This window comes from Nyctereutes procyonoides, unplaced genomic scaffold (assembly GCF_905146905.1).
Source record: "Nyctereutes procyonoides isolate TBG_1078 unplaced genomic scaffold, NYPRO_anot_genome, whole genome shotgun sequence".
Taxonomy (NCBI): domain Eukaryota; kingdom Metazoa; phylum Chordata; class Mammalia; order Carnivora; family Canidae; genus Nyctereutes; species Nyctereutes procyonoides.
In genome coordinates, this window is record NW_026575034.1 from 20,583,082 (window position 1) to 20,610,520 (window position 27,439).

At 37.5% G+C, this 27,439-nt stretch overlaps 2 protein-coding genes across 2 annotated transcripts; one reads left to right on the forward strand and one right to left on the reverse strand.

The window, feature by feature from the left end:
- Positions 1-13,351: 13,351 nt before the first annotated feature.
- On the forward strand, positions 13,352-14,284 carry LOC129504827 (olfactory receptor 2D3-like). The gene has a single exon (XM_055317710.1). It carries the CDS (start codon positions 13,352-13,354, stop codon positions 14,282-14,284), a length of 933 nt encoding a protein of 310 aa, XP_055173685.1.
- A 9,854-nt stretch (positions 14,285-24,138) lies between these two features.
- Positions 24,139-26,705, reverse strand: LOC129504981 (olfactory receptor 2AG1-like). Its single transcript, XM_055317896.1, has 2 exons — positions 26,691-26,705; positions 24,139-25,093 (listed from the first exon to the last, which is right to left on the reverse strand). The coding sequence occupies exon 2, from the start codon at positions 25,069-25,071 to the stop codon at positions 24,139-24,141; it is 933 nt and encodes a 310-aa protein (XP_055173871.1). The 5' UTR covers positions 25,072-25,093; positions 26,691-26,705.
- Positions 26,706-27,439: the final 734 nt, after the last annotated feature.

Here is a 27,439-nt window from a genome sequence, read left to right on the forward strand (position 1 = left end):
ATAAGTCTTTTTATACATCAAACAGGATCTTCATTTATCTCCATTACTGGTTCACTAATCCATTTTTGCCCAGAGATAGTACCTTTTGGTTCTAAGCTCCATAGCCTCTTATCAACTCATCCCACACTAACATCATCTACAGCCATGGACAGATCTTAGAATCCTACCTGATGTCAACATGCTAGACTCTGCAATTTCCTGTGAGAAAAATATCAAAATTGTTTTACCTTAAAGCTCTGAAATAGAACCCTGTTTTTGTTTTGTTTTGTTGGAGGGATATGTTGGTTTGCTGCAGATTCTCAAAATACTGCTGTAGTCAATTCAATTATACATGGAGGAGCTACAGGCCTAGACAATAATGTCTGGGATCTCATATTCCAACAAACGTCTTTCATATATCACACACTCCTTCCCTTCAAGGACAATTGCTGGGTTGAAGGACCTAGAATTAAGAAGCAATGTGTCTACATAAGAAATGTCTGTGACACCAATATACCACAACTGTCCCTCAGACGTGCTCTTCCCTCTTCTGCAGGTTTCATTGTGCCTGTACCCATTAAGTTATCCTTTTGGGGACGTGGAAAAGGATGGCTGACATATTAGAAGATATCCCAGAAGATGTAGATTGTTCTGTGGGATTAAATGGCTCCTTTAGCTTTTTTTTTAATAATAAATTTATTTTTATTGGTGTTCAATTTGCCAACATACAGAATAACACCCAGTGCTCATCCCATCAAGTGCCCCCCTCAGTGCCCATCACCCATTCACCCCCACCCCCTGCCCTCCTCCCCTTCCATCACCCCTAGTTCGTTTCCCAGAGTTAGGAGTCTCCATGTTCTGTCTCCCTTTCTGATATTTCCTACCCATTTCTTCTCCCTTCCCTTCTATTCTCTTTCACAATTATTTATATTCCCCAAATGAATGAGAACATATAATGTTTGTCCTTCTCCGATTGACTTATTTCACTCAGCATAATATTTTTAGCCTTTTTTTAAAACAACTATTACAATCTCTTATAGCAGAAGGGCCACTGGTGATACTTGTAGCTATTCACTGATGTTCAGCATGCACACTGCCCCTCCCTTGGAAGAAAATCCACTATTGTCCTCTACCCTCAGCTAAAGCTCTAACTGCAGGTATTAAGTAAAATTGACCCAATACTTCACTGGCATGTAGAAACACTACCAATTTTCATCCCTGATTGCAGGCCTGTGAGCCATATCTCACAGAAAAAACATATCTGGGGACCACCAAGTTCTGCCCATTTCTCCTTCATAATTGTCTACTATTTCTCCCAGCAGAAATCCTATGACATAAACATATACCATTACTTTGTACTTCATTTCCCAGACTTACAAATACCCTCTCACTGTCCCACCCCATCTGCCATGGAGTTGTTAGTAGGGATCTTGTCATATGGAAAACAGTGCTGTTAACCATAGCCAAACCCTTTTTTCACACAATGGGAAGAATATGGAAAATTGTATCTTTTACCAGGAGCAATTTCAACATGGAGTTCTGCTCTCACTTCACGACCATCTATAAACAAAGTAATTATGGATGAAAAATGGCAGATCCAGAGGAAATGAGAAGACCTTGATGAAAATCAAGCTTGCCACATTGAAGTCTGGCTGTTCCAGGTTCAATGTCCATGGTCTATCTTGAGTATCCAATGCTGTTCACTCCGTGTCATGATGTTCTTGCTGAATTGAATGCATTGTGTGCAGAATGATTCTGCATGGGAAAATAAATGTGTGCAATAACAGATTCACTAGGCCTGCATGAGTTGTTTCAGAGTGTGTGTACTAGCATGATCATATATAAGGAAACAAAAACTGGTCTTGCACTAGAGTCTTTGAGAAGTTATAAATAATAGCATTTGCATTTTTTAAAGATTTATTTATTTGTTTATGATAGACAGAGAGAGAGAGAGAGAGGCAGAGACACAGGAGGAGGGAGAAGCAGGCTCCATGCCAGGAGCCCGATGTGGGACTCGATCCCTGGACTCCAGGACTGCACCCTTGGCCAAAGGCAGGCGCTAAGCCACTGAGCCACCCAAGGATACCCAGCATTTGCTTTTTTAAATTGAAGTATAAGTGAAGTATAATATTATATTAGTTTCAGGTGTACAACATAGTGATTTGATATTTACATACATTAATAATGCTCACCACAATAAATGTAGCTATCATGTGCCACCTGACAAAGTTATTATGTTGTAGACTATATTCCGTATGCTGTACTTTACATCTTGTGACTTTTTTATTTTATAACTTAATGTTTGTACCTCTTAATCCCTTTCATCTGGCAATCACCATTTTGTTCTCTGTATTTATGAGTCTGTTTCTTCTGTCTTATTTTGTTTATTTGTTTTGTTTGTTTTTTTAAAATTTTTTATTGGAGTTCAATTTGCCAACATACAGCATAACACCCAGTGCTCATCCCGCCAAGTGCCCCCCTCAGTGCCCATCACCCAGTCACCCCAAACCCCCACCCACCTCCCCTTCTACTACCCTTTGTTCATTTCCCAGAGTTTGGAGTCTCTCATGTTTTGTCACCCTCACTGATGTTTTCACTCATTTTATCTCCTTTGCCTTTATTCCCTTTCACTATTTTTTATATTCCCCAAATGAATGAGACCATATAATGTTTGTCCTTTTCTGATTGACTTATTTCACTCAGCATAATACCCTCCAGGTCCATCCACATCGAAGCAAATGGTGGGTATTTGTCATTTCTAATGGATGAGCACCCCGATGTTTATAGCAGCAATGTCCTCAATAGCCAAACTGTGGAAGGAGCCTCGGTGTCCATCAAAAGATGAATGGATAAAGAAGATGTGGTATATGTATACAATGGAATTTTTTTTGTTTCTTAAATTCTTTCTTTTGTTTCTATAAATTCTTAAATTCTTTCAAAATTTCTTAAATTTTGTTACTTAAAGAAATTTTTGTTTCTTAAATCATATGGTATCTGTCTTTTTCTGTCTAACTTATTTGAGTTAGTGTAATATACTCTAAGTCCATCCATGTTACAGCAAATGGCAAGATTCTGTTCTTGTTTATGGCTGAGTAATATTCTATTATATATATACACTACATCTTCTTTATCAATTAATCTACTGATGGACAGTTAGGTTGCTTCCATATCATGGCTATTGTAAATAATGCTACAATGAACATAGGGGTGCATATATCTTTTCAAATTAGTGTTTTCATTTTCTTCATTTAACTACCCAGAAATGGAATTAAATGACATCTACTTTTAGTATGCTGTTGCTTCATGCCATTCAAAAGCTCACTTTACTACTTCCTCTTTACTTGCCATTAAATAAAAGGGAGATTATATCACATAATTGGAATGATTATTGAAAAAGTGGCCATGGATCACTTAAGTTATATAAAAACTACATAATTGACCTCACCAGAGAACTGGTAGCATCAACAGAGTAATAAAACACAGATACTGATATATATTTTTAAATATTAAACATTTTTAAATGAAAATGTCGGCCAGACTACCAACGACTTTGCAGGAGCAGCTAAGCAATTAATAGCGTGTGAGAAACTAACAAGCTACTAAAGTCACCATATTCTGGGAACTACCCTTGTCTTCTAGGGCAAATAGTTTTTCAGTTTTTATTTATTTTTTTTATACCTTGAAGCCAGCTTTATTTTTTTTATAAATTTATTTTTTATTGGTGTTCAATTTGCCAATATATAGAATAACACCCAGTGTTCATCCCATCAAGTGCACCCCTCAGTGCCTGTCACCCAGTCACCGCCACCCCCCACCAACCTCCCCTTCCACCACCCCTAGTTTGTTTCCCAGAGTTAGGAGTCTCTCCTGTTCTGTCTCCTTTTCTGATATTTCCCTCATTTTTTCTCCTTTCCCCGTTATTCCCTTTCACTATTTTTTATATTCCCCAAATGAATGAGACCACATAATGTTTGTCCTTCTCCGAATGACTTATTTCACTCAGCATAATACCCTCCAGTTCCATCCACGTTGAAGCAAATGGTGGGTATTTGTCATTTCTAATGGCTGAGTAATATTCCATTGTATACATAAAACACATCTTCTTTATCCATTCATCTTTCGATGGAAGCCGAGGCTCCTTCCACTGCCCTACAACCCAGCTATTGCACTGCTGGGGATTTACCCCAAATTTTTTCAGTTTTTTAAAGAAATTAATTTTCTTTCATTTATCCCATAGTTTTATGATTGCTACTTTTATATTTTAATTAATCAATCCATACAACTTTGATTTCAGTTGCACAGTTTGAGTTTAGTTATTCAATGACCATCTAACTCATTTATTTTTTAACTCATTTATTAACTTAATGTTTATTGAGACTACTTCTATGTGCTGAATATACATCAATAAATGAAGTTCAAACTTCCTATTCTTATAGAACTTATATTTTAGAATATGATGATAAAGTAAAAAAGTAAAATATATGTCTGATGGTAAAAGTTGTTATGAAAAATAAAAGCAAGGAAGGGTTGATTGCAGTTTTAAACAGGTAGTCAGGAAAGGCCTTTCTGAGAATATGACATTTCAGTTAAAAGACACCTTACATCTTAGAGCAATCAATATTTGTGCTGTGACCAGACTGTTGAAAAGAAAAAAACCAAGGTACTTTTTGGAGAAGAGGATTCCATCAGAGAGAATGGAGAGTCTGAAGGATTTGAATGGGACTAAGTTTTTTGAGATCAGAACAAGAAGTCGGAGTGAGTGGAGGCTGATAAGTGATAGGAAGAGTGGCAATGAATGAAATCACAGAAATAGGCAGAAGCAAGATTGGTAGGGCTGTTGTATTCGTTTTGGGCTACCATAATGAATTATCATAACCTTTGTAGCTTAAACAGCAGAAATTCATAGCTCTGGAGGCCAGAAGTCTAAAATCAAGACATCTATAGATGCTCCCACAGAAGGTGCTAGGGGACAGGCCTTCTGTCTCTCTTCCAGCTTTTGGTGCTAAGGTGTTCACTGGTTTGTGGCAGCATAACTTCAACCTCTGCCTCTGTCCTCATATGGCCTTCCCTCTGTCTCTGTGTCTTCCCTGTTTCTTATTTTTAAAAGATTTATTTATTTATTTATTTATTTATTTATTTATTTATGAGAGGGAGAAATAAAGAGAGCACATGAGCAGGGGGGAAGGGTTAAGGGGAAAGAAAGAATCTCAAGCACTCTTCCTGCTGAGTTCAGAGCCCAACTCCTTTCAGGGCTTAATCTTATGACCCTGAGATCATAACCCTGAGATCATGACCTGAGCTGAAACCAAGAGTCAGATGCTCAACCAACTGAAACACCCACATGCCTCTATCTTCCCCTTTTCTTAAAAAGATATCTTCACAGCCTAGGGTTCACCCCAATCCAGGATAATTTCATTTGAACTTTCCCTTAACTACATTGGCAAACATCTTTATTCCAAATAAAGGTTATGAGTTTCCAAGTGGACATACCGCTTTGGATGACACAATTCAACCCATTACACTCTTTGAAGTCCTAAAAAAGTGATTGATTTTATTTTAGGTTCCACAGAAAATCATCTTGATATTCTTTTACAAGGTCACTTTGAGTGTTTATGGAGTATGTATTATAAGTGGACAACATGAAAACAAGAAAAGCAATCAGTAAGACCGCTTTATTGCAGTAGTTCAGAGGAGAGATGCTGGGATTAACTAGGGTTGTAGCAATGGAGGGCCAAAGGAGATGGTAAGACATGTGGTTAGATAGGATGCACAAGATGAAAAAAGAGTAATGAAATATCCCTAAGTCTTTGGCCTGAGCAATGCTGTGGATGATGGGGAAGACTCAAAAAGGGAGGAGTCTGGTAAGGAAATCAAGAATTTTCTTCTGGACTTGTTTATATGGACCTTTGTTATATGCTAACTTTGTTCTCACACCACCTTCCTGTATTTGAATAGCCACGATGAAGCCTTCATTTTAAACAGTCATGACATTTAAGCTGCATCACCTACCTCTAGTTTAGGGTCGCCCTCTCTCCCCCGCCCACATTAGCCGAAGACTTTATTTTTAAAGCATTTTGGCTACAATTACACAAGTTCTGAAGTCCCTGGTAGTAGTTTGGTGAGTATCATACAGATGACGTAAAATATACTTTTGCCAGCTGTCCTTTATATTACCATCATTATTGATGATGTAAGATATACTTTTGTCAGGTGTCTTTTATATTACCATCATTATTGAAACCCCCATTTAAAAAATTCTGACAGAATTTAGAGAAGCAAGCGGTCCTTATATTGGTTTGAGAAACAGTAAGGTAGTACCTGATTATCAGATAAGATTCAGGTATTTCAGTTTGTGATTATAATGAAAAATGCCCCAGGGTATCTCTTATTGTAGAAAGATTTTAAAAAGTTAATAGCACAAATTGCTCCAGGGAATGCTCTGTTTACAATAGCTCTTAGGACCTCAGGCTTAAAGATTTACTCCCAGGAATATCCTTAAGCCTTGGTGAATTGGAGATTTTAACAAAATGGTGCTCCTTGGCTTGGGGTAGAATTGTACTCCTAGTCCAGATGATGTTCCAAACTTCAGAATATGTGGTAAATAGCAATTTGCAAGTTACCTATTAGGCTATGGATTAGCAGACTGCAGAAACCATAACTTCCTTCATTAATTTACTTTCTCTTCATCACTGACCCCAGTGTCCTGTGTTTGTCTCATGCCAGTCCTCCAGGTGAGAGCCGATAAGGTGATCGGGGGGAATCAATCCCTTTAGAGAGTCTGAAATTTTTATTCTGTTCTTTGGGGTGGGCTCTGCCTTTTACACCCCTCTCTTTTTTTCATCTGGCCTCTCTAGAGAATAATGCTCTTCTTTTATACTGATCCTCTTGAGTGATAGCCTCATGAATCCTGTTTCACAACTCCTCTGGACGGGATTAAGCTACTGACCAAGGATACTTGAGAGACTGCAAGGGCTGTGAAACCCACTGCCTCTCCTTTTGCACTGAAAACTAATCTGCCAGATTCTCCTCTGCCCCTTGCCATCATAATGTTCTCTTTTCAAGGATTCCTTCATTGTTCCATTTAGCCACAGGGTTTGGACAGTAGGAGTAGGCAGGATCAGGATGGAACCCAGACCACCTGCCCTAGGGCACACAGGCAGCATCTTCTTGTGGTCAGACATCCCTGGATGGCACACAAGACTGTGTGAGTATGCTAATTTGTATGTGCAGGCATATACAAATCCAGGTATCTTGTCCCCTGTCACAATGAACTCACCCTTCTTTGGATGTGGGTAATATTTCATTCACTCTCTTTAACCTGGTGACCAATCTTGGGATCTTAGAAACCAAGATCATCTCAATACCAGGTCAGAGTTCAACATCTCAACAGTCAACATAGTTCCCTCTTCTCACTTATATTTCTCTTGAGAGAGTGAATATGTTGGTGTGCTAATGTGTTGGTGTGGAGTATTAGCATGATTCTGTTCACTCATTCAACTTACTTTTTTTTAAGATTTTATTTTTAAATACTCTATGCCCAAAGTGGGCTCAAAATCACAACCCTAAGATCAAGAGTCACTTGCTCTACTGACTGAGCCAGCCAGGCACTCCCCGCAACTTACTTTTAAACCTCCGTCTTTCAGATGCTATTAATATACAGATAATAAAGATAAGTGACATATGTTTTACCATCTTGAAGAAAAACAGTCCAGGGAGACGAACATTTAATCAAATACTTAAAAAACGATGTAACAATGGCATGAAAAGATGTACAAATTTCAACATTGTAAATATAATGGCTAAGTCTACATCTAGACTGAGTAAAGAACTTTAAGAAAGTAATTACATTACAGCTTACTTTAGACAATTTTGGATGGTTAAAGTCAGAGGGACCAGAATGGTCCTGTGAAGGAATTTGAAGTTTTTGTTGTTGTTGTTGTTGCTGTTGTTGTTGTTGTTGTTGTTGTTTTGGCTGAAACCTAAAGATAAAAAGTTAAGGAAAAGGTAAAATTAATGATGTGTCTGTTGGCAGGAGACAGAGCACTCTGAATTTGAAAAGAATTATAAGAAGCTGAGATGAGAGTCAAAATTTTATGCTAGTATTATTTGCATTTTTTGTGTGCGATTTGTTTTCCCACATGGGATGTAGATAACAAGAAAAAATCAAAAATAAGAACTTGAGGATGGAGTTTAGAGTACATAATTAAGATGTAGTAGAATACCCACCATTTGCTTTGACATGGATGGAACTGGAGGGTATTATGCTGAATGAAATAAGTCAATCAGAGAAGGACAAACATTATATGGTCTCATTCATTTCGAGAATATAAAATATAGTGAAAGGGAATAAAGGGGAAAGGAGAAAAATGAGTGGGAAATATCAGAAAGGGAGACAAAACATGAAAGACTCCTAACTCTGGAAAACAAACAAGGGGTGGTAGAAGGGGAGGTGGGCAGGGGTGGAGGTGACTGGGTGACGGGCACTAAGGTGGGCACTTGATGAGATGAGCACTGGGTGTTATTCTAGATGTTGGCAAATTGAACACCAATAAAAAATAAATTTATAAAAAATAAAAATAAAAAATAAAAAAGATACAGTAGAATACAAAAAAAAGGCAGTGAGATAGTCTTAAAATAACAGCAAGGTGAGGTTTTAAGACATATTTATTGTTAAATTATGCCAAATGCCATAGAGACTGACAAGTATATGTGATGAGGAAAAGTCATCGCTTTTCACAAGACTGAAAAGATTTGAAAAGTCAATGGTAATATAAAATAGAAGTAGTAAGTGCTGAACATGTACTTGATAAATTTAGTAATAAAAGCATATACATAAGTTACATAATAGATTAAAAGCATAGTACAAGGAAGGGAGGTTGTGCTGCTTTTCTCCTTCTTTGCTAAGGAAAAATCACTTTTTAGAATTGTGGTGAAAAAATAAGTAACATAAAAATTTACCATCTTAGCCATCTTTATGTGTAGTTCAGTTGAGTTACCTATATTCACATTGTTGTGAACATCATCAGATTAAACCAATTCTTGTTTTTGGGCTTCATTCCATATACCTCAGAAGGCTCTCGTTATTCCCTATCACATTTGGCCTTGACATTGAATTTTAGAGCAACACAGTTCCAGTCCCAAAGGATGAACAAAGAGCAAAAGAATGCAAAGGATATTTTCATGCTAATAAAATTATAAAATTAGCTGGAACTTTGTCTTTTCAAACTCTATGCTGTCATGGCAGGTGTATACTCTTGTATTCTTTGCTTTTATTTATTTGTTTGATCTATCACCATATTTGATACATCATTATTATTAATTTGTTTATATCATGGTAATGGTTACAGAAAATAAATGGAAACAAAGGGACCACTCTGTTCACTATGTGACCATAGTGACAGTTACAAGAGAAACCAAAATTGCATATATCATGAGAAAACTATTATGTATATGTATATACACATGTATATATTTCTATATTCAGAGGTTTTCCTATAAAAAATTCTCAATAGATTTAGATTTATCTAATTTGTCTTACTCCTTTTCTTTTTTTCCTTTCTTTTGTCTTTCTTTCTTCTTTCTTTCTTTTCTTTAATGACCCATGGCTGTCTACCATAGACTCTCCATATGCTGAAGTAGAATTTTTTTTGGGATTTTTCCAAAATGGGCAAATTTATATAACATATGTAAAACTACCTGATCACAACTAAGGGGAAAAAAAGAATCCAAAGAGTAAAAAACGATAAGAATAAGCATACTCCTCAATTAAACACAGCAGCCAGGTGTTACTATGCTTTCTCTTCAATAGCTGTTTTCCTAATCTAGCAGTTACTTATAGATCATGATCCCATTATTATAATAGGATATTATATAATATACTGAGCTAGCTTTGTTTATCATCCTAAACTCTTTAAATGGCTTATATTTTATTTAATCCTTACATAAATACTATAAGATATGTCTTATTTATATCACCGTTTCACGGATGAGGAAAAATAGGCACTGGGTGCTTAGTTAACTGACTTGATGTCCGCTCAGGTCATGATCTCAGGGTCATGAAATTGAGTGCCACATTGGGGTACAGGCTTGGCGTGGAGTCTCCCTCTCCTTCTTCTCCTCTTCCTCTTCTGTTTTTCTCAAATAAATAAATAAATCTTTTCAAAAATTTTAAAAATCGTTTTGTTAACAGTTTCCTTTATGATCTTTCTTTCTTTCTTTCTTTCTTTCTTTCTTTCTTTCTTCTTTCTTTCTCTTTTTAATCTTCCTTCCATTCCTTTCTTTTCCTTTCCTTCCGTTTTTTTTGTTTCCTTTTTTTTTTTTTCCCCTCTGTCTGTTTCTTTCGGCGCATGTTTAGGAAAGATTTTATCGCCCAATGATTAGATTGATGGATAGAAAAATGATAGGTAGATAGACTACCAATTTTCATTAAAAAACTAAATGTTTTTTAAAAATTAGATCATTAATGTATTTGTATTTTTTTAAGATTTTATTTATTTATTTATTTGAGAGAGAGAGAGAGAGCGCTTGAGCTGAGGGAGGAGAAGAGGGTGAGGGAGGACCAGAGGGAGAGGGACAAGCATGATACCAGGACCTTGAGATTATGACCTGAGCTGAAATCAAGAGTTGGATACTTAACCAACTGAGCTACCCAGGCGCCCCCATTAATGCATCTGGAATTAATTATTGCTTATACTTACATTATATGTATGTTTAAATATATATATAAACATGTATACATAATGTTCTAAACACAATAGCCATTGGTCCCATGCCCTTTGCTAAGTAATACACTTATTTAAGATGACACCTTCACCATATATTAAATTTTCATACATATTTGGATATGTTTCAGTTCTATATTTATTGGTCAAATACTTTATACCTGCTCAGTATACACTATATTAATAAGGGAGGTAAAATTTACTATATATTTTACATCTGGTAGAATATGTTTCCTCTATTCCCTCATTTTTCTTTTCCACACTTCATTTTCTAACATAGAGTTACTCATCTAGATAAAATTTAGAAGAAAATTATTAAATTCCCTTACAAAAATCTGTGAACTTGGTTGGAATTTCAGTGAATTTATGAATTAATGTCAGTGAAATGAGTATCTTTATAAGACTGTGTTGTTCTATTCATAAAATTACTGCGTATTCAGATATCATGTTTCATAATTTTCTTCAAATAGATCATGAATGCTTCTTATGTGTAGAGTTGAATAAGTTTTAAGCAACTGTGGAGGAATTTTTTTGCTAAAATTTCTACTTGTTTATTTTTGGTATATAACATAAGACTGTTTAGTTACTCGTGTTGTACAGGAGCATATTTCTTATCAATTATCAGAAGCTTGAATTAGTCTTTTTGATTTTTTAAAGGTATGTAATCAACTTCTCTATAAATAATCTTTATTACTTTTCTCAAGATTTGTTTCTTTCTATTGTCCTTTGGGCAATGCTCCCCAAATTATTTTTTTTATTTAAATTAAATTAACATGTAGTGTATTATTAATTTCAGAGGCAGAGTTCAATGATTCATTAATCTTATAAAACACCTAATGCTCATTACATCAAGTGCCCTCCTTAATTCCCATCATCCAGTTATCACATCCCCTTACCCACCTCCCCTCCAGTAACCCTCAGTATGTTTCCTATGATTAAGAGTCTCTTATGGTTTGTCTCCCTTTCTGATTTCATCTTATTTTATTTCCCCCCTTTCCCTATGATCTTGTTTTGTTTCTTAAATTCCACATATAAGTGAAATCATGTGATAATTGTCTTCCTCTGATTGACCTTTTTCACCTAGCATAATACTCTCTAGTTCTATCCACATCATTGCAAACGGTAAGATTTCATTTTTGATGGTTGAGTAATATTCCATTGTGTGGGTATATATATATATATATATATACAACATCTTCTTTATCCATTCATCTGTTGATGGACTCCTGGGCTTTTCTGTATTTTGGCTATGGTGGATGTTACTGCTATAAACATTGGAGTACAGGTGCCCCTTCAAATCACTATGATTGTATCTTTTGGATAAATATCTAGTAGTGCAATTACTGGTGGTAGAGTGGCTCTATATTTAACTTTTTGAGGAACCTCCATTCTGTTTTCCAGAATGGCTGTATCAGCTTGCATTCCCACCAGCAGTTTAAGAGGGTTCCCTTTCTCCTCATCCTCACCAATATTTGTGGGTTTTGAGTTATTAATTTTAGCTATTCTGATTGGTGTGAGGTGGTATCTCATTATGGTTTTGATTTGTATTTCCCTGATGCCAATGAACATTTATTCATTTGTCTGTTGGCCAAGACTTTCCAAAATTATTTTAAAATATCTGTTCATATATGCCTGTTTTTGTGCCTACAAATAAATCTGTCATAGTGGATTGGCCCTAAAACCCATAAAATGGAGGGCTATGAATTTGTTTTCAAGGACTAGATGTGGGGAATAGGCAGATACAATTGGGAAAACGTTGAATCTTCTCTATGAATGAATTTTTGAGTAAGACAGATAAATTGCAGGGTACAGAAAGAGTGAGAAAGTTTTCAATTTTTTTGAATCTTTGTTTCATCATGTATATACTGAGGATGATAATATCTATCTCAGATGAACATAAGACTTAAAATAAGTGTAAACAAATAATTACACCAGGCCAGGCACAACACATAAAAATCATTATTATTATTGCCAAAGGACTTTGTGCAAAGAGAGAGAAAGTGTGGAAGACAGATTAAGGCATGTTTAAAGAATGCTACTGAGAGCAACAGTCAATGAGGCAGCCTTTTTTTACTGATCTTCAGCACCCTTTTCACACTGAAAACAAATGAGGGAAAAATTTATTTAAGGGCTAGGATCACAGACTACTACATCATCCTGTAATTTCCCATTCCTTGCTCAGAGTGCTTCTTTAGGATTATTTTGCAAAAATAATGAAAAAAATCAGCCTTCATAAATGCTATTAGACTGTTTATAGCATAAAAATCCAACTATTTTAAAGCAACACCAATTTGTTTGCTTCCCAAACCTACATAAAAGCAAGGATGCACTATGAGAAGAACTATAGTCTTATCAGGACTACATGTAGTCTTGCTAAGGTTTGGTCATGTAGCATAGTCAGGATGATTTCCTCCCTTCTGGTGCTACTAAAAGACTCAATAGGTGAGAAAATTAGAAATGACTCTCATCTGTCAAAACTACTGAGCAAAAAGAGAATTCTATCTTCTGATATATGGAATCTGTTAAGAGGTAGAAATCAATAGACTTGTTCTGATGCTGATTAACAAAATAACTGTTACTCAGATGTATATATATATTTTACCACTGAACAATATGTTTCTTTGCTGATTTATAAACAGCAATAAATTTTCATGGGAGAAGAAAACCAAACCTATGTGACTGAATTTGTCTTCCTGGGCCTCTCACAGAATCCAGAGACACAAGTCCTGCTCTTTTTCCTTTTTCAGATCATCTACCTGCTGACTGTACTGGGAAATCTGCTTATCATTGTGCTTGTTCATGTAGACTCTAGACTTCACACACCGATGTACTTTTTCCTTGGAAACTTGTCCTTTGCTGATCTCTGTTTTTCTACCACCACAGTGCCCCAGGTGCTGGTCCACTTCTTGGTAAAGAGTAAAACCATTTCTTTTGCTGGATGCTCAACACAGATATTTGTTTTACTTCTAGTTGGGTGTACAGAGTGTGCACTGCTGGCAGTGATGTCCTATGACCGATATGTGGCTGTCTGCAAGCCCCTGCACTACTCCACCATCATGACACGTTGGTTATGTGTCCAGCTGGCCATAGGGTCCTGGGTCAGTGGAACATTTGTGTCACTGGTGGACACCACATTCACACTACGCCTGCCCTACAGAGGGAACAATATCATTAACCATTTTTTTTGTGAACCTCCTGCCCTCCTGAAGCTGGCTTCAGCAGATACTTACAGCACAGAAATGGCCATCTTTGCAATGGGTGTGGTCATCCTCTTAGCTCCTGTGTGCCTGATTCTGGTCTCCTACTGGAATATTATCTCCACTGTGATCCAGATGCAGTCTGGAGAGGGGAGGCTCAAGGCTTTCTCTACCTGTGGTACCCATCTCATTGTTGTTGTCCTCTTCTATGGGTCAGCAATATTTGCCTACATGAGGCCAAACTCCAAGATAATGAACGAAAGGGATAAAATGATCTCTGTGTTCTACTCAGCAGTGACACCCATGTTGAACCCCATCATTTATAGTCTGAGAAACAAGGATGTCAAAGGTGCTCTCAGGAGAGTGACTGCAAAATTGTCTTTTTGAAGATGGGGATCTTTAAGCATAATGACATTTCTAGAGATGTAGAAAGAAGTTATTTTCTTATAAACTTTTCCCACTTTCATCCCATTCCTCCATTTCTTTTCATTCTCCTATTTTCCTATGTCTCTTCTAAATTCAGTAAATTGTCTAGTCAAAGCAAGAAATCTTGATAGACACAGAAAAGAAATATAGAAGGGGAAGTGGATGGGAGGATGTGATTAAGGAGTGCACTTGTGATGAGCACCAACTGGAATATAAATAAAAACTTTTTTAAAAAGTGGTACAAATTTCCAGTTATGAAATAAACAAGTCACAACAATGAAAAGTACAGCATGGGGATATAGTCAGTAATATTATGATAACATGAGTCAAATGTGACAAATGGTGACTATAATTATGAAAAGCACTAAGTAATGTATAAATTGTTGAATCAATATGCTGTACACCTGAAACTAATATAACATTGTATGTCAATTGTACTTAAATAATAATAAAAGGGGGGAAAGGAAGGGAAGGAAGGGAGAAAGTATTGAGAGGGAAAGGAGAGGAGGGGGGAACCACGAAGTGGGGAAAAATGAAAGTTGGGTAAGGAGACAGTCTACTTTCTAGGTCCATACAAGCTAATATGGAAATTAAAACAACTGCACATACAACTATATGGAGGGGGGGAACCCACCAGGAACCAAATAAATAAAATAAATACAAATATAAGAATACATCCTTGCAAATGGAAGTATCTCCTTCATTTTTTAAAAAGATTTTATCTATCTATTAATGAGAGAGAGAGAGAGAAAGAGAGAGAGAGAGGCAGAGACATAGGCATAGGGAGAAGCAGGCTCCATGCAGGGAGCCCAACGCAGGACTCAATCCAGAGACCCCAGGATCATGCCCTGGGCCAAAGGCAGGGACTAAACCACTGAGCCACCCAGGCATCCCTATCTCCTTCATTCTTGCATGCATTCATCAAAGAGATTTTGAGCAGGAGCATTTCTAGAAGCGAGGGATATAGACATGAAAAGTAAGGTCTTCATGGTGTTTAATTCTAACATGGCCTTAAATTCTAATTTAATAATTTCTGAAATGTAAAAGAAAATACATTTAAGGAATAACAAATGGTGGAATTTTTCTAAGAATACGTGTAACATTAGGAAAATAGTTATAAGTTGAAAAGTAAGACAAAGAGTCCAGATTGAGAAATGCTTTGAATGCAATACTAAAGAATTTGCCCCATATGTAATCCTGAAAATGCTGAAGATTGGGGAATTTATGGGACAGCGATGGAAAATGAGGATAAAGTTAAGAAAAGGAGAACAGGGACACCTGTTTTATGCCTTAGTAAGGCATTTATAATGTAGACCATTGTTTTGCATATCATGACTTAAATTGGTCCCTGAGTTGAAGTGGAAAATATTTTGCAGCATAGAATTGAGTAGGTTAGCCGGTCTCAGGAACCTCCATCTGTAACAAGCTCCACGTGATTCTTCAGCACCGTAAAATTGTATGCTGCTTTGTAGGCAATAGGATGGCTTTTATTTAAAAGAATTGCATGATTATCTGCTTAATGTCTGAATCCTCCATTAGTGTGTAAATTCCACGGCAGTAAAGACTGAGACTGCTTTGTTGATCTCTACATTATCACTTGTAGAGAAGTGCCCAGCCATTGCTGTTGCTCAAGAAATATCATTTTGAATGAATAAATAAATCTGGAGCTTAGGAGAGACATATGGACTAGAGAACAGATTTAGAAATGTACTGCACATAAACGGAAGTGAAGTTTGTTTGACACACCCAACATGTGTGCCAAAGGTTTTAGCAATACTTATGTTTTGTAAAAATATCCCAAGGAAATTCTGAAGCACAATGCTGGATGAGATGTGGTGTTGGAGACAGATAACAGTGAAGAATTCAAGACAGAACTTTGGAGTTACCAACATTGCAAGGTTGACGAAGTGTAGCAAATCGGGCCCGGAAGATCAAGAATCAGAGAGACAGAAAGAGAAGCTGAATAAAGGTGTGTCAGAAGTGGAAAGAGGAGGGGCCTTCCAGGAATGATTTCTCAAATGTCTCAGACTTGTATGTTTTGATAAAAGGCTATTGAATTTCCACATAGTTATAGACTTCTGAAAAGCATACAGAATAATTCCTCAGGAGATGATTTTTGAGTTGAAAACCGAAGGATGAAAGAGTTAATCAGGTACATGTGTAGTAGGGGGTAAGAGGTAGGAAGGCAGAGAAAAAGCAGGGGAAAGAGACATAGATTTCACTTTCTACTAAAAGAGGCTTTAATTACCCCTAATGTAATAAACCTAGTCTCCTGTTATGCTCTAGTTCTAGTTCTTCTTTATATAAGGTGACGTCACTCTAAATGTAGGGATCAGTAAACTTTTTTTTTTAGTAAACTTTTTGTATAAAGGGCCACATAATACATATTTTAGTCTTTATAGGCCATACTATCCCTATCATAACTACTCAACTATGCCACTATAGCAGGAAAATGGTTATAACTAAAAAACGAATGTACTACAATAAAACTCTGTAAAACCAGGCAGTTCAGATGTTGCCCCAGGGACATATTTGCTGAACACTGCTTTAACAGATAAATCCCAAATCGCAGTGGCTTAACAGGTAGAAGTTTATTTTTCACTTACATAAATTCCAATTTAGGGATGAAGTAGCAAGTATATGGACCCAAGTTGATAGAGCTCTTTAATCTGGGGCTGTCAAGATCAACCTGCATGTCACTATCCATAAAAATGAAGATAAAAAAGTTGTTCACTGGTAGGTATTGTAGGTTACAAGGAGCACAGCACATCTGCTCACATTCTACTCATTGAAAATCATATGGCCCCACATAAATGCTGGGAAACAAGTAGGACATGAATCTAGGATGGGAAGTCTGACACAGGATTTTGCTTTTTATCATTAGATATTTAAAATGTCTGGAATTTATTTTATGACAATTTATGTATGTGAGTTAATATGGCACTTTTTTCTAAATATTTAGCCCTTTGTTCTAATACCAATGTAAGTCATTCTTTCCCCATTAATTTCAAATGCTGCCATAATATATACTAAATTTCAATATGGATATTGGCATATTTGCCAATTACTGCACTTGTTTTGCTGTATTTTAATTACTGCAGATTTAGCTAGCAAGATAGAACTCTTATTTTTCTTCTGTTTCATGGCTTTCTTGATAGCTCATAAACTTTCTACTTCGTAGCTTGTCAAAATCCACTTTTAAACATGCCATTAGCAAATCGAACTCCAATAAAAAATACATAAAAGATAAAAATACCTTTAGAAGTTTGATGGTTATTACACTTAATTTACAGATTATTTAGCAAAAAACATATTTAAACAAAAATGTTAAGCCTTTTCACCCAGGAACATGGCTTATTCCTCTAGTTCTTCAGCAAAGATATACATGTGTGCATATCTTTTCACATTGCATTGTAGAGACTGTGCTTTATATATTCCTAGATTTTATGGAGAAGCAGCTATGACACACACTGCATAGTTCATCCTCTCAAGAAGTTTTCATTTTGAAAAGGAGAGAGAGAGTAACCAGCAAACTAAAGTATAGATAAGACAGTTTCACATAATGATAAGTGCAATGGAGACAATAAACACAGTGTAATAGTGCCTTTTGGTTTGAATACATGCCATGTCAATTGCTAATCTCTGTGAGAAGTTAACATTTTTAAGATGGAACTTTACTAAGCCAAGAAGATTTGATGACAAAACATCACAGGGAAGGAGAATATATACTAATTGGCCCTAAATCAGAAACAATTTTGAACCATGTGATGGCAAACAAGAAGGTCAATGGAGTTAAAGGGATTATAAGTGAGCACAGTTTTAAAGATGGACTGAAAGGTAGGCAGGGCCAAAATCATGTGCACACTTGTCAAAAAGTGACATAATCTGAAAGAAATCAGAGAAAGAGACAAACCATGAGAGACTCTTAACTATAGAAAACAAACTTAGGGTTGCTGGAGGGGAGGTGAGTTGGGGGATGAGGTAATTGGGTGATTGGTATTAAAGAGGGCATGGGATGTGACAAACACTGGGTGTTATATGCAACTGATGAATTATTGAACTCTACATCTGAAACTAATGATGTACTATGTGTTGGCTAATTGACTCTAAATTTAAAAAGTGTCATAATCTGACTTATATTTATGAAGGTCAATCTGTATATTAGGAAGAAAACAGATTATTGTGGGACAAAACTGAAAGGGAAATACCTGTTAGGAAGCTATTGTAGATAGAGCAAGAGGCAACAGATTATTGTGACATGGACTAAGATACTTCTAGGGGACACCAAAAGAAGTGCACATATTTGGAATATACAGTATAGATGAAGCCAATAGAATTTACTTACTTATTGGGGCAGTAAGGCAGAAAATGAAAGCAATGTATTTAAGTTTTAGTTTGATCAGCTGCGTGGATGGTGTTTATTGACTTAGTTTAAAAAGAGTGAGGGAGGGATCCCTGGGTGGCGCAGCGGTTTGGCGCCTGCCTTTGGCCCAGGGCGCGATCCTGGAGACCCAGGATCCAGTCCCACGTCGGGTTTCCGGTGCATGGAGCCTGCTTCTCCCTCTGCCTGTGTCTCTGCCTCTCTCTCTCTCTCTCTGTGACTAACATAACTAAATAAAAAAAATTTAAAAAAAAAAGAGTGAGGGAAGAACAGATTGGCAGGAGAATGTATCAAGAGTTATGTTTTAGATGAACTTTGAAATTCCTATTAGATATGCAAGGCAATTAGATATATGAGCCTGTGGTTTATGGAAATAGGTCTTTGGCTGTCAACAGTATGTAGATGGTGCTTAAACCTATGCAAACAGATTGATCTACTCAGGAAGAGATTATTGAGTGAGAAGAGAGGTCCGTGTATTAGTACCAAGGGGAGTTCTAAATTCAGATAGAGAAGGGGATACAATAAGGTGAAGAGAGTCAAGGGAAGAAGGAAGAAGACCAGGTGTGTGTGGAATCTGGAAGCCAAGAGTAGAAACATTTTCAAGAGGAAGGAAGTAGTCAACTGTGTTGATGTTGCTGAAAGGCCAAGTAGAAAGATATAGAAATGACCACTTCAGGGACACCTGGATGGCTCAGTCAGTTAAGTATCCAATTCTTGATTTTGGCTCAGATTATGATCTCAGGATCGTGGGACTGAGCCCCACATTGGGTTCTGCACTCAGCAGGGAATCTGCATGTGGATTGTCTCCCTCTGCCCCCCCCACTTGTGCTCTCTCACTCTCTAAAATAAATAACAAATCATTTTTTTTAATGACCACTCTATTTGAAACAGCAATGATGACTTTGAGAAAGAACAGGCCGATGAAAAAGAAATCAGAGCTTGATTGGAAGTGAGCTAATATGTGACTAGAAAATCAGCAGAGGAGGACATGGGCAAAGACACACTTTTTAAGATCCTTTTTTCCCCTGAAAGGAAGCTGAAAAAATGGGTCAGTTAGCTGAAGGGAATGTGGGGCTATAGAAAGGGTTCTTTATAATGGGATTATCAGAGAATATTTGTATCCTTGTGGTTATCACCCAGAAAAGAAGAATAAAGTGGTTTCAGATTAAATAGATTCTACAGGAGCAAAATTTTCGGTGGGTGAATGAGACTAGGATTCAGAATACTAGTGAAGGTGTCAGCCTTTAATAGACAGTTATAGGCCAGCCCGGGTGGCTCAGCGGTTTAGTGCCACCTTCAGTCCAGGGCCTGATCCTGGAGACCCGGGATAGAGGTCCACGTCGGGCTCCCTGCATGAAGCCTTCTCTCTCTGCCTGTGTCTCTGCCTCTCTCTCTCTCCCTCTCTCTCTCTCATAATAAATAAATAAAACCTTTAAAAATAATAATAATAGTTATAAAGGGGAGAAATCAGACATGAACGTGCAGGTTCAGACAGGTGGGTGGAAGGTTTGAGGAGGGGAACCTGAGGAGCTGCCCTTTCTTACTTCCCTTCCCCTTCTTACCACATAACTTCACTTTCTGTTCCAGGTGAAGTACATATGGGGTAATGTGGTCAGCTGAGACTGCAGGTGTGCAATAGTCATTTTCAAAAAGGAAATAAGACTGGTTCAGAAAGTCCAATGGTATACTATGTTCTGGAAGGCATGGCTGAGTATTGCAAAAATTACCTAAATTAAAATTTACTAGGTGGATATATTCATGATCAAATTACCAGTGGGTTTTTAAGATGTAGATGACAGAAGCAAATAACTTCAGAAAGAGTAAGGACAGAAAGAAGCTAGAACTGAACAGATAGCCAAGAAATGTAGCTTAATACTACATTTATAAGGCATAATATAAGGTTTTTTAAAAAGATATTAATGGAGAAGAATTATTTTAAAATATTATTAAGAAAGTGCCAACTTTGAAAAAAAGTTAAAACTTCACCATATCAAGGTAATTTAGAACTTTATTCTAAAAGTTAAATGCAAATTATAAAATTCTGAAGAAAAAAAATCTACATAACTTATTACCTAAAGAGAGAGTAGAAAATTATATCCTAGCAGTAAAATCACTGAAAGAAAACAGAAGAGAAAAGCTAGATTTCACAATAAAAATATTTTCAGTACTTCTCTGTCTAAAAATCCTTACCATGGAGATATTAAAAAATAACAGATTGAGGACACATGGGTGGCTCAGTGGTTGAGCATCTACCTTTGGCTCAGGTCATGATCCCAGAGTCCTATGATCAAGTCCCACACCAGGCTCCCAAGAGGGAGGCTGCTTCTCCTCTGCCTCTCTCTCTCTCTCTCTCTCTCTCTCTCTCTCTCTCTCTATCTCTTTCTGTGTGTGTGTGTGTGTCTCATGAATAAATAAATAAAATCTTTTAAAAAAAAGAATTCCAACAACTCAAAAATAAAAATATAAATTCATTAGTTATGTAAATTAAAGTTATATATTTAAGTGTTATACCTAATAAATTAGTAAAACTGTTTATGTATTAAACTAAACATGAAAAAAGTGTAATGTATCTTGCTGTTAAAAATGCAAAATGTTTAGGTATTAAACATCAACTCATCTTTTTATATCAACAATATTAGATAGATTTTTTACTTTGGTTTTAGTAATTCCACTCACAAGAATTTATTCTAAAGGAAAAAATCAGTCACATACACAGAGATCAATACTGCTGTTTTTACACAGACACACATACAATTAAATGTAAAACAGTGATAAAATAGCCAATTGTATTACAAAGCATCCATATATGTAGTATTATGTCGTCCCATAAAAATATTTTCAAGGCTATTTATTCATGTAAGAATTAAGATTTATTAAATACTCATTATATGCCAGATGCAATTCTAAATGTCCCATGTTCATATTTGCTAATTTATTTAATCCTCACAATGCCTATGAAGTAGGTCTATTACTGCCAATTTACAGTTTAGAGATGTGCAGACAGGTACAGAGAGGTTAAGAAATAGGTTCAAAGTTATATAAGTGGGGTGTATTGAATTCAAATCTTGTTACTCTGACAATTGACCCCAGATTCTCTGTCACTGCTCTATAGAGCTGCTATATAATGCAGGGGGAAATTTCACTATGTATTAATAAGTGAAAAAATTCTGAGGATGCTGGTGGCTCAGCAGTTAGGGCATCTGCCTTCAGCCTAGGGCGTGACCCTGGAGTCCCCAGATGGAGTCCTACATCGTGCTCCCTGCATGGAGCCTGCTTCTCCCTCTGCCTATGTCTCTGCCTCTGTGTGTCTGTGTCTCTCATGAACAAATAAATAAAATCTTTTTAAAAATTCTCTATTTTACACACACATATCAACTCAGTAAAATGCATGCATGCATTAAAAATGAAAGAAAATGCATCAAAATGTTGTGAAGGTTAAATCTGGATGAGATTTTAGTTTTGTCTTTTTTTAGTATTCCTAATTTTATTAATTTTTTTTTAAACCTCCTAGTGTTACAGATGAAACAGTACTTTTTTTTAAAGAAAGCATTAGCAAATTTTCAAAAAAGGACAATATTCCCCAAAATAGTGGCACTCAGATGAACCATGTCATTTTGAAGCTTCAAAACAACTTGCTGGTTTAAAGTATTTCCAGACTTACAAACAAATGGTGGTAGTACAGCATATTTAAGTCCCTGGAAAATTAATTGATATGTTATCCCATCATTTTCAGCACAAACACATATCCATAGTCTCACACATCCACACTTACCAGGCATATGAGCCCTTTGCAATTGTAGGGACATGTCAAGACAGAAACCAGTTCTTTTTGTTTGTTTTGTTTGTTTATTGCCAAGGAATAAGCATAGTTGTTTCCCATGGACCTTGCTAATGAGATGCCCTTTCTATTTCATTTATTTCAGTAATATTTGGCTTTTAGGCAGTATAAAAAATCTCCATGTCAAAAACAAAGACAAACAAAAACACCTGTTGGAGGGCCCAGGTGTTTTCTAATGGCTGTTCGGAAAAAGGAAGCGATAACATACTATAAAAAGATATAAACTACTAGTAGTTTGGGCATTAATTAGGCTGCTCATATGATCTTTGAACATGGTCAATAGTCTAAAATTTGTGTAAATCTCAAGGTCTGCTCCCCTGATAATGGCCTTGCTTAAGTGTCCTACTTGAAACTCTTCTTTTTTTGGTTCATATGTTGGTCCAGTATGGACTCCCCAGTCAGAGATCATGTCCAAAATTGCTAAAAGCCCCTAGCCTCATTTAACTCAGTAGCTACATGGGATAATAGCAAATTTTAAAAGGAGTGTGAAGCATTTTTCTAAATAAATTATCTGATGGAAAAAAGATTTAAAAGAGCATTTGATAATAAAATACCACCTTAAATACATCAGAATAGCTAGAATCAAAAAGAAAGGAATAAATATTGATGAGGATGTAGAGAAAAAGAATCCCTTGTGCAATGTTGGTGGGAATGTAAATGGGTGGCAGACACTGTGGAAACAGTATGGAGATTCCTCAAAAACGTAAAATAGAAATATCATATGATCCAGTAGTTGCACTACTCGGTACTTAGTCAAAGAAAATGAAAACACTAATTCATAAAGTTTTAAATGTCCCTGTGTTTATTGCTGCATTATTTACAATAGCCAAGATACGAAAGCAACCCAAGTACCATTGATACATCACTGGATAAAGAAGATGTGATATAGGTATATACACTACCATATTAATCAGCCATTAAAAAAAATGAAATCTTGTCATTTATGAAAACATGGATGGACCTTAAGGCATAATAAGGCTAAATGAAATCAGTCAGAGTAAGACAAATACCATTATTATTTCACTTATATGTATAATTTAAAAAACAAAACCAAAGAACAAACAAACAACAGGAGCAGACCATAAATACAAAGAATAACTGGCGGTTACCAGAGCAGGGATGGGGATGGAAGGAAGGATGGTGAAAATGGTTTAAGGGCAGTAGGAGATACAGATGTCAGTTATAAACTAAATAAATCATCAGATTAAAAGGTAGAGGGGGGATAAAAGGCAAATATAGTCCATGATACTATAAAGGTGTTGTATGGTAACAGACAGTAGCTACATTTGTAGTGACCATAGCATAAAGTATAGCTCTGTCAAAACACAATGTTGCACACCTGAAACTAACATAATATTCCAAGTCAACTATACTTTTTTTTTCTTTTTTTTCTTTTTTTTTCAAGTCAACTATACTTTAAAAAATAAAATGGTAAAACAGACAAATTCATTTGCCAAGTCAAATTACATTCCTTCATTTTACTATTAAAAGGTACTCTATGCAATATGGTGTTTTCACCAGTATTTTACCAGAAATCTTATGACTTTAAGAGAAATTTTGAAGGCCAGCCATAAACTCCCTCGATTATGGAGTGTGTCAGGCCATGTATTTTGCCAGGACTCTTTTGAAGGCCCCCATGACCTCCTTATTTCGCAGGCTATAGATAAGGGGGTTCAGTGCTGGAGTGACAACCGTGTAGAAAAGAGAGATGATGTTGTCCTGCCTGGGGCTGTGGAGGGAACTGGGCAGGACATACATGAATGTGGCAGCTCCATAGAACATCCCAACCACTGTCAGGTGAGAGGAGCAGGTGACTAGGGCTTTCTGCTTCCCCTCATTTGAGGGCATGTGAAGCACAGTACACAGGATTAGTGTATATGAAGAAATGATAGTAAAAAGAGGGGGCATCAGGAAGGTCACACCCATCACATACACCAAGAGTTCATATCGGGATGTATCTGCACAGGCCAACTTCAGTAAAGGTGGGATCTCACAGAGCAGGTGCCTGATCTTCCGAACTTTACAGAAAGGGTAGTGCATGGTATATGTGGTATAAACAAAGGCACTTAGGGATGCCAGGATCCAGGCCGTGGCCACCATGAGCCAGCAGACCCTTGGCCTCATGAAGACCATGTAGTTCAGAGGATGACATATGGCCACATATCTGTCATAGGCCATGAAGGCCAGCAGCAAGTCCTCTGCACCACCCAGCGTCAATGCCAGAAACATCTGAAGGGCACAGCCTCCAAAGGAGATCGTGTTTTCACTGTGCAGAAAATCCACGAGGGCCTTGGGAGTGACAACAGATGTGAAGAGGAGGTCCATGAGTGAGAGCTGGCCGAGCAGGAAGTACATGGGCACGTGGAGCCGGGAATCCACTGTGATGACCAAGAGCAGCAGGCCATTGCTGGTCAGAGCCAACATGTATAGGACAGTGATTGTGGCACACAGCAGTTCAGGAGACCCACTGTCATTCAGAATCCCCATCAATATAAAGCCACTGCCCAAGGTGGAGTTCCAGTACTCCATTCTGTGTTGTTTCTTTAGTTGCCTAGAAGCAAACACATTCTCAGTGAATGTTGGCTAAGGTGGCCCCTCGTTTGTAACATCACAGACTCCTGATGGCGGCCAATGTGAATCCAGTGAGGTGAGGTCTTTCCTACTGGACATGGATTTGACCTCTTGATCTCTCAGGTTCTGGTACTTTTAATTGTATCTTGAGGAAAGAACCATCCGAATGGAGAGCAATCATCACAGCAATAGCTAAATATTAAGAGGTCACTACATGAAAATATCATGCAGGACATCAAGTCTCAATATGCATCTTTCCAGAATGCATCTTTCCTCTCTCTCTCAATAGAAAGCAATATCCTGGCACCCAAGCCCTTGGTTATTTCTGTACCTATGTTTTAAGTATAATGTTTGTCTCATGATTTAAATCCCCAGTTAGTGTCCTAACAGACCTGTTCTGAATAGAAAATCCTAAAGCAGGTACAGAAGTGTGACTTCAACAAAGCACTTCTACTTTATTGTCCATATACCTTAGGTCTACATTTGTTTGTAGCACTCAAGGCTGTAGATGTAAGCCTCACAGGAAGACCTAAAGTATGTCCACCTCAGTCATTCCTCTGGACCAATAACCTCCACACTCTCCATGTGCAGAAGGGATTCTAGACTGAGACAAGGGTTTGGTGTGTTTGATGTGGTGTTGATTTTATGAGCTAAACCTTTAGGCTCAATGCCCACATATGTGTTTTATTACAGGTTATGAAAACATGCAAGCCTGGGAGGACTCAAAACTCTGTGAAGAGGAGGCCGTGCCCAGGAAGATCAGAATGTTTGTCTTTGGGAGAAATGACTGAAAGGCGCTGGCAGCAAAAGAGCATGTTCTAGATGCTGTAATCAGGCTCAATAAGCCTACCCTCCTTCTCTTGCACCTGACCAAGATCCCTGCTCTTCCTCCTGCTGGGACAGAATATCTACACTGGATTGAAGACCCACAGGGATAAGGAAGATGAATTCCTGTTCTGGAAAGCAGATGTTAGTGTATGACACCCACCCCCAGAGAAAATTCAGAAGAGACAGGGACCTGGGATTAACAACTATCAAGGTCATGCATCATGGGAACTAGACCAATTGTCGAATTCTGACCATGTATCAAAAAATCTGTAAGGGAAACATATCTTTCTCTAAGTCTTTCCCCTATATTGTGGCTTCTATTTTTGGACACTTCACTGGTTCTTTTACTGGTCTCTTCTGGTTTCACAGGACTTTAATGGTGGAAAAGTTTTAGAGCATGTGACAGGCAGATCATTGATTATTAGCTGGCCCTTTGATTTGGAGGCATTTATTACCAGAGAGGTGCAATAGTCCCCTATCAGAGGCCGGCAAAGCCTGTGCTCTAAGGACAGGTACTGATACTCCCACCAGGAAGCAGACACTCAGACCTGGGATGTAGCATGTCTTTCTTCATTTTCATTCATTTTTCTTCATGTTTAGAAAACCAAGACTACGGGGCCTTAGGACAGAGTACAGAGAACCTGGAAGACAGAGTAGCTTAAGTTCTTAGGGTCTGCTTTGAGCCCTGTTTCTCAACTCAACATGTCTAGAGGATGCATACTTGCCTGAAAGAGAGAGAAAATTTTTACCTCAGGTAGTGAGAAGCTGAGCTGCCCAACCATGAAATTGCCCTGGGGGTTGAGGGTCAAGATTGTCCTGTAGAAATGGGGAAAGAAAGAAAAAAAAAGAAATGGGGAAAGATTGAGCTTTTCCAGCAGGGTCCAACTGGTTTAAATTTTGCCAAGTTGAGTTAAGAGTCTGAGGCGTCTGACCAAGGCAGGAGTCAGGGCCACTTCTGGTCCTTCTGTTCTTCTACAGGTCTTGTCTGGAGATGTAATAGAGACAGGGGGCAAATACAGTCCTTGGGCAGTTTCCATGGAGTTCTTCCTTCAGAGATGGATTTCCTGTTCTCACAGCTGTGGAGAATTAGGAGAAACTGCTTCCATCACTCCGTTCTCCAGGTGAGAACCCATCCAACTCTTCTGGAAAAGTTGTCAAATTCAGCGCTTGGGTCCAGATGCTCAGACTGTCCTTTACTCTTGCTGGGGTCTGGAGCAAAGATGAAAGCAGTAGGAATCTGGAGGAAGTAGATATGGGAAGAGCTACCCAAGGGAGACCTTGCTGTGCCTGTCCTTGGGGAGGCTGTTCTGGCTCCTTATCCCGTGACCCCACTCTCTCTACTTTATTCCACTCCTACATTCCCAGGGACATATCTTCTCAGCTGAAATGGTCTCCTCTGCAAATGCTGGTCCTGGAAACAGGATTTTAATGAGTCCTCTTGGGCATGTTTCCTGGCCTGGTATCCCTGCTCTGATCTCTCACTAAATGAGCTCAGATA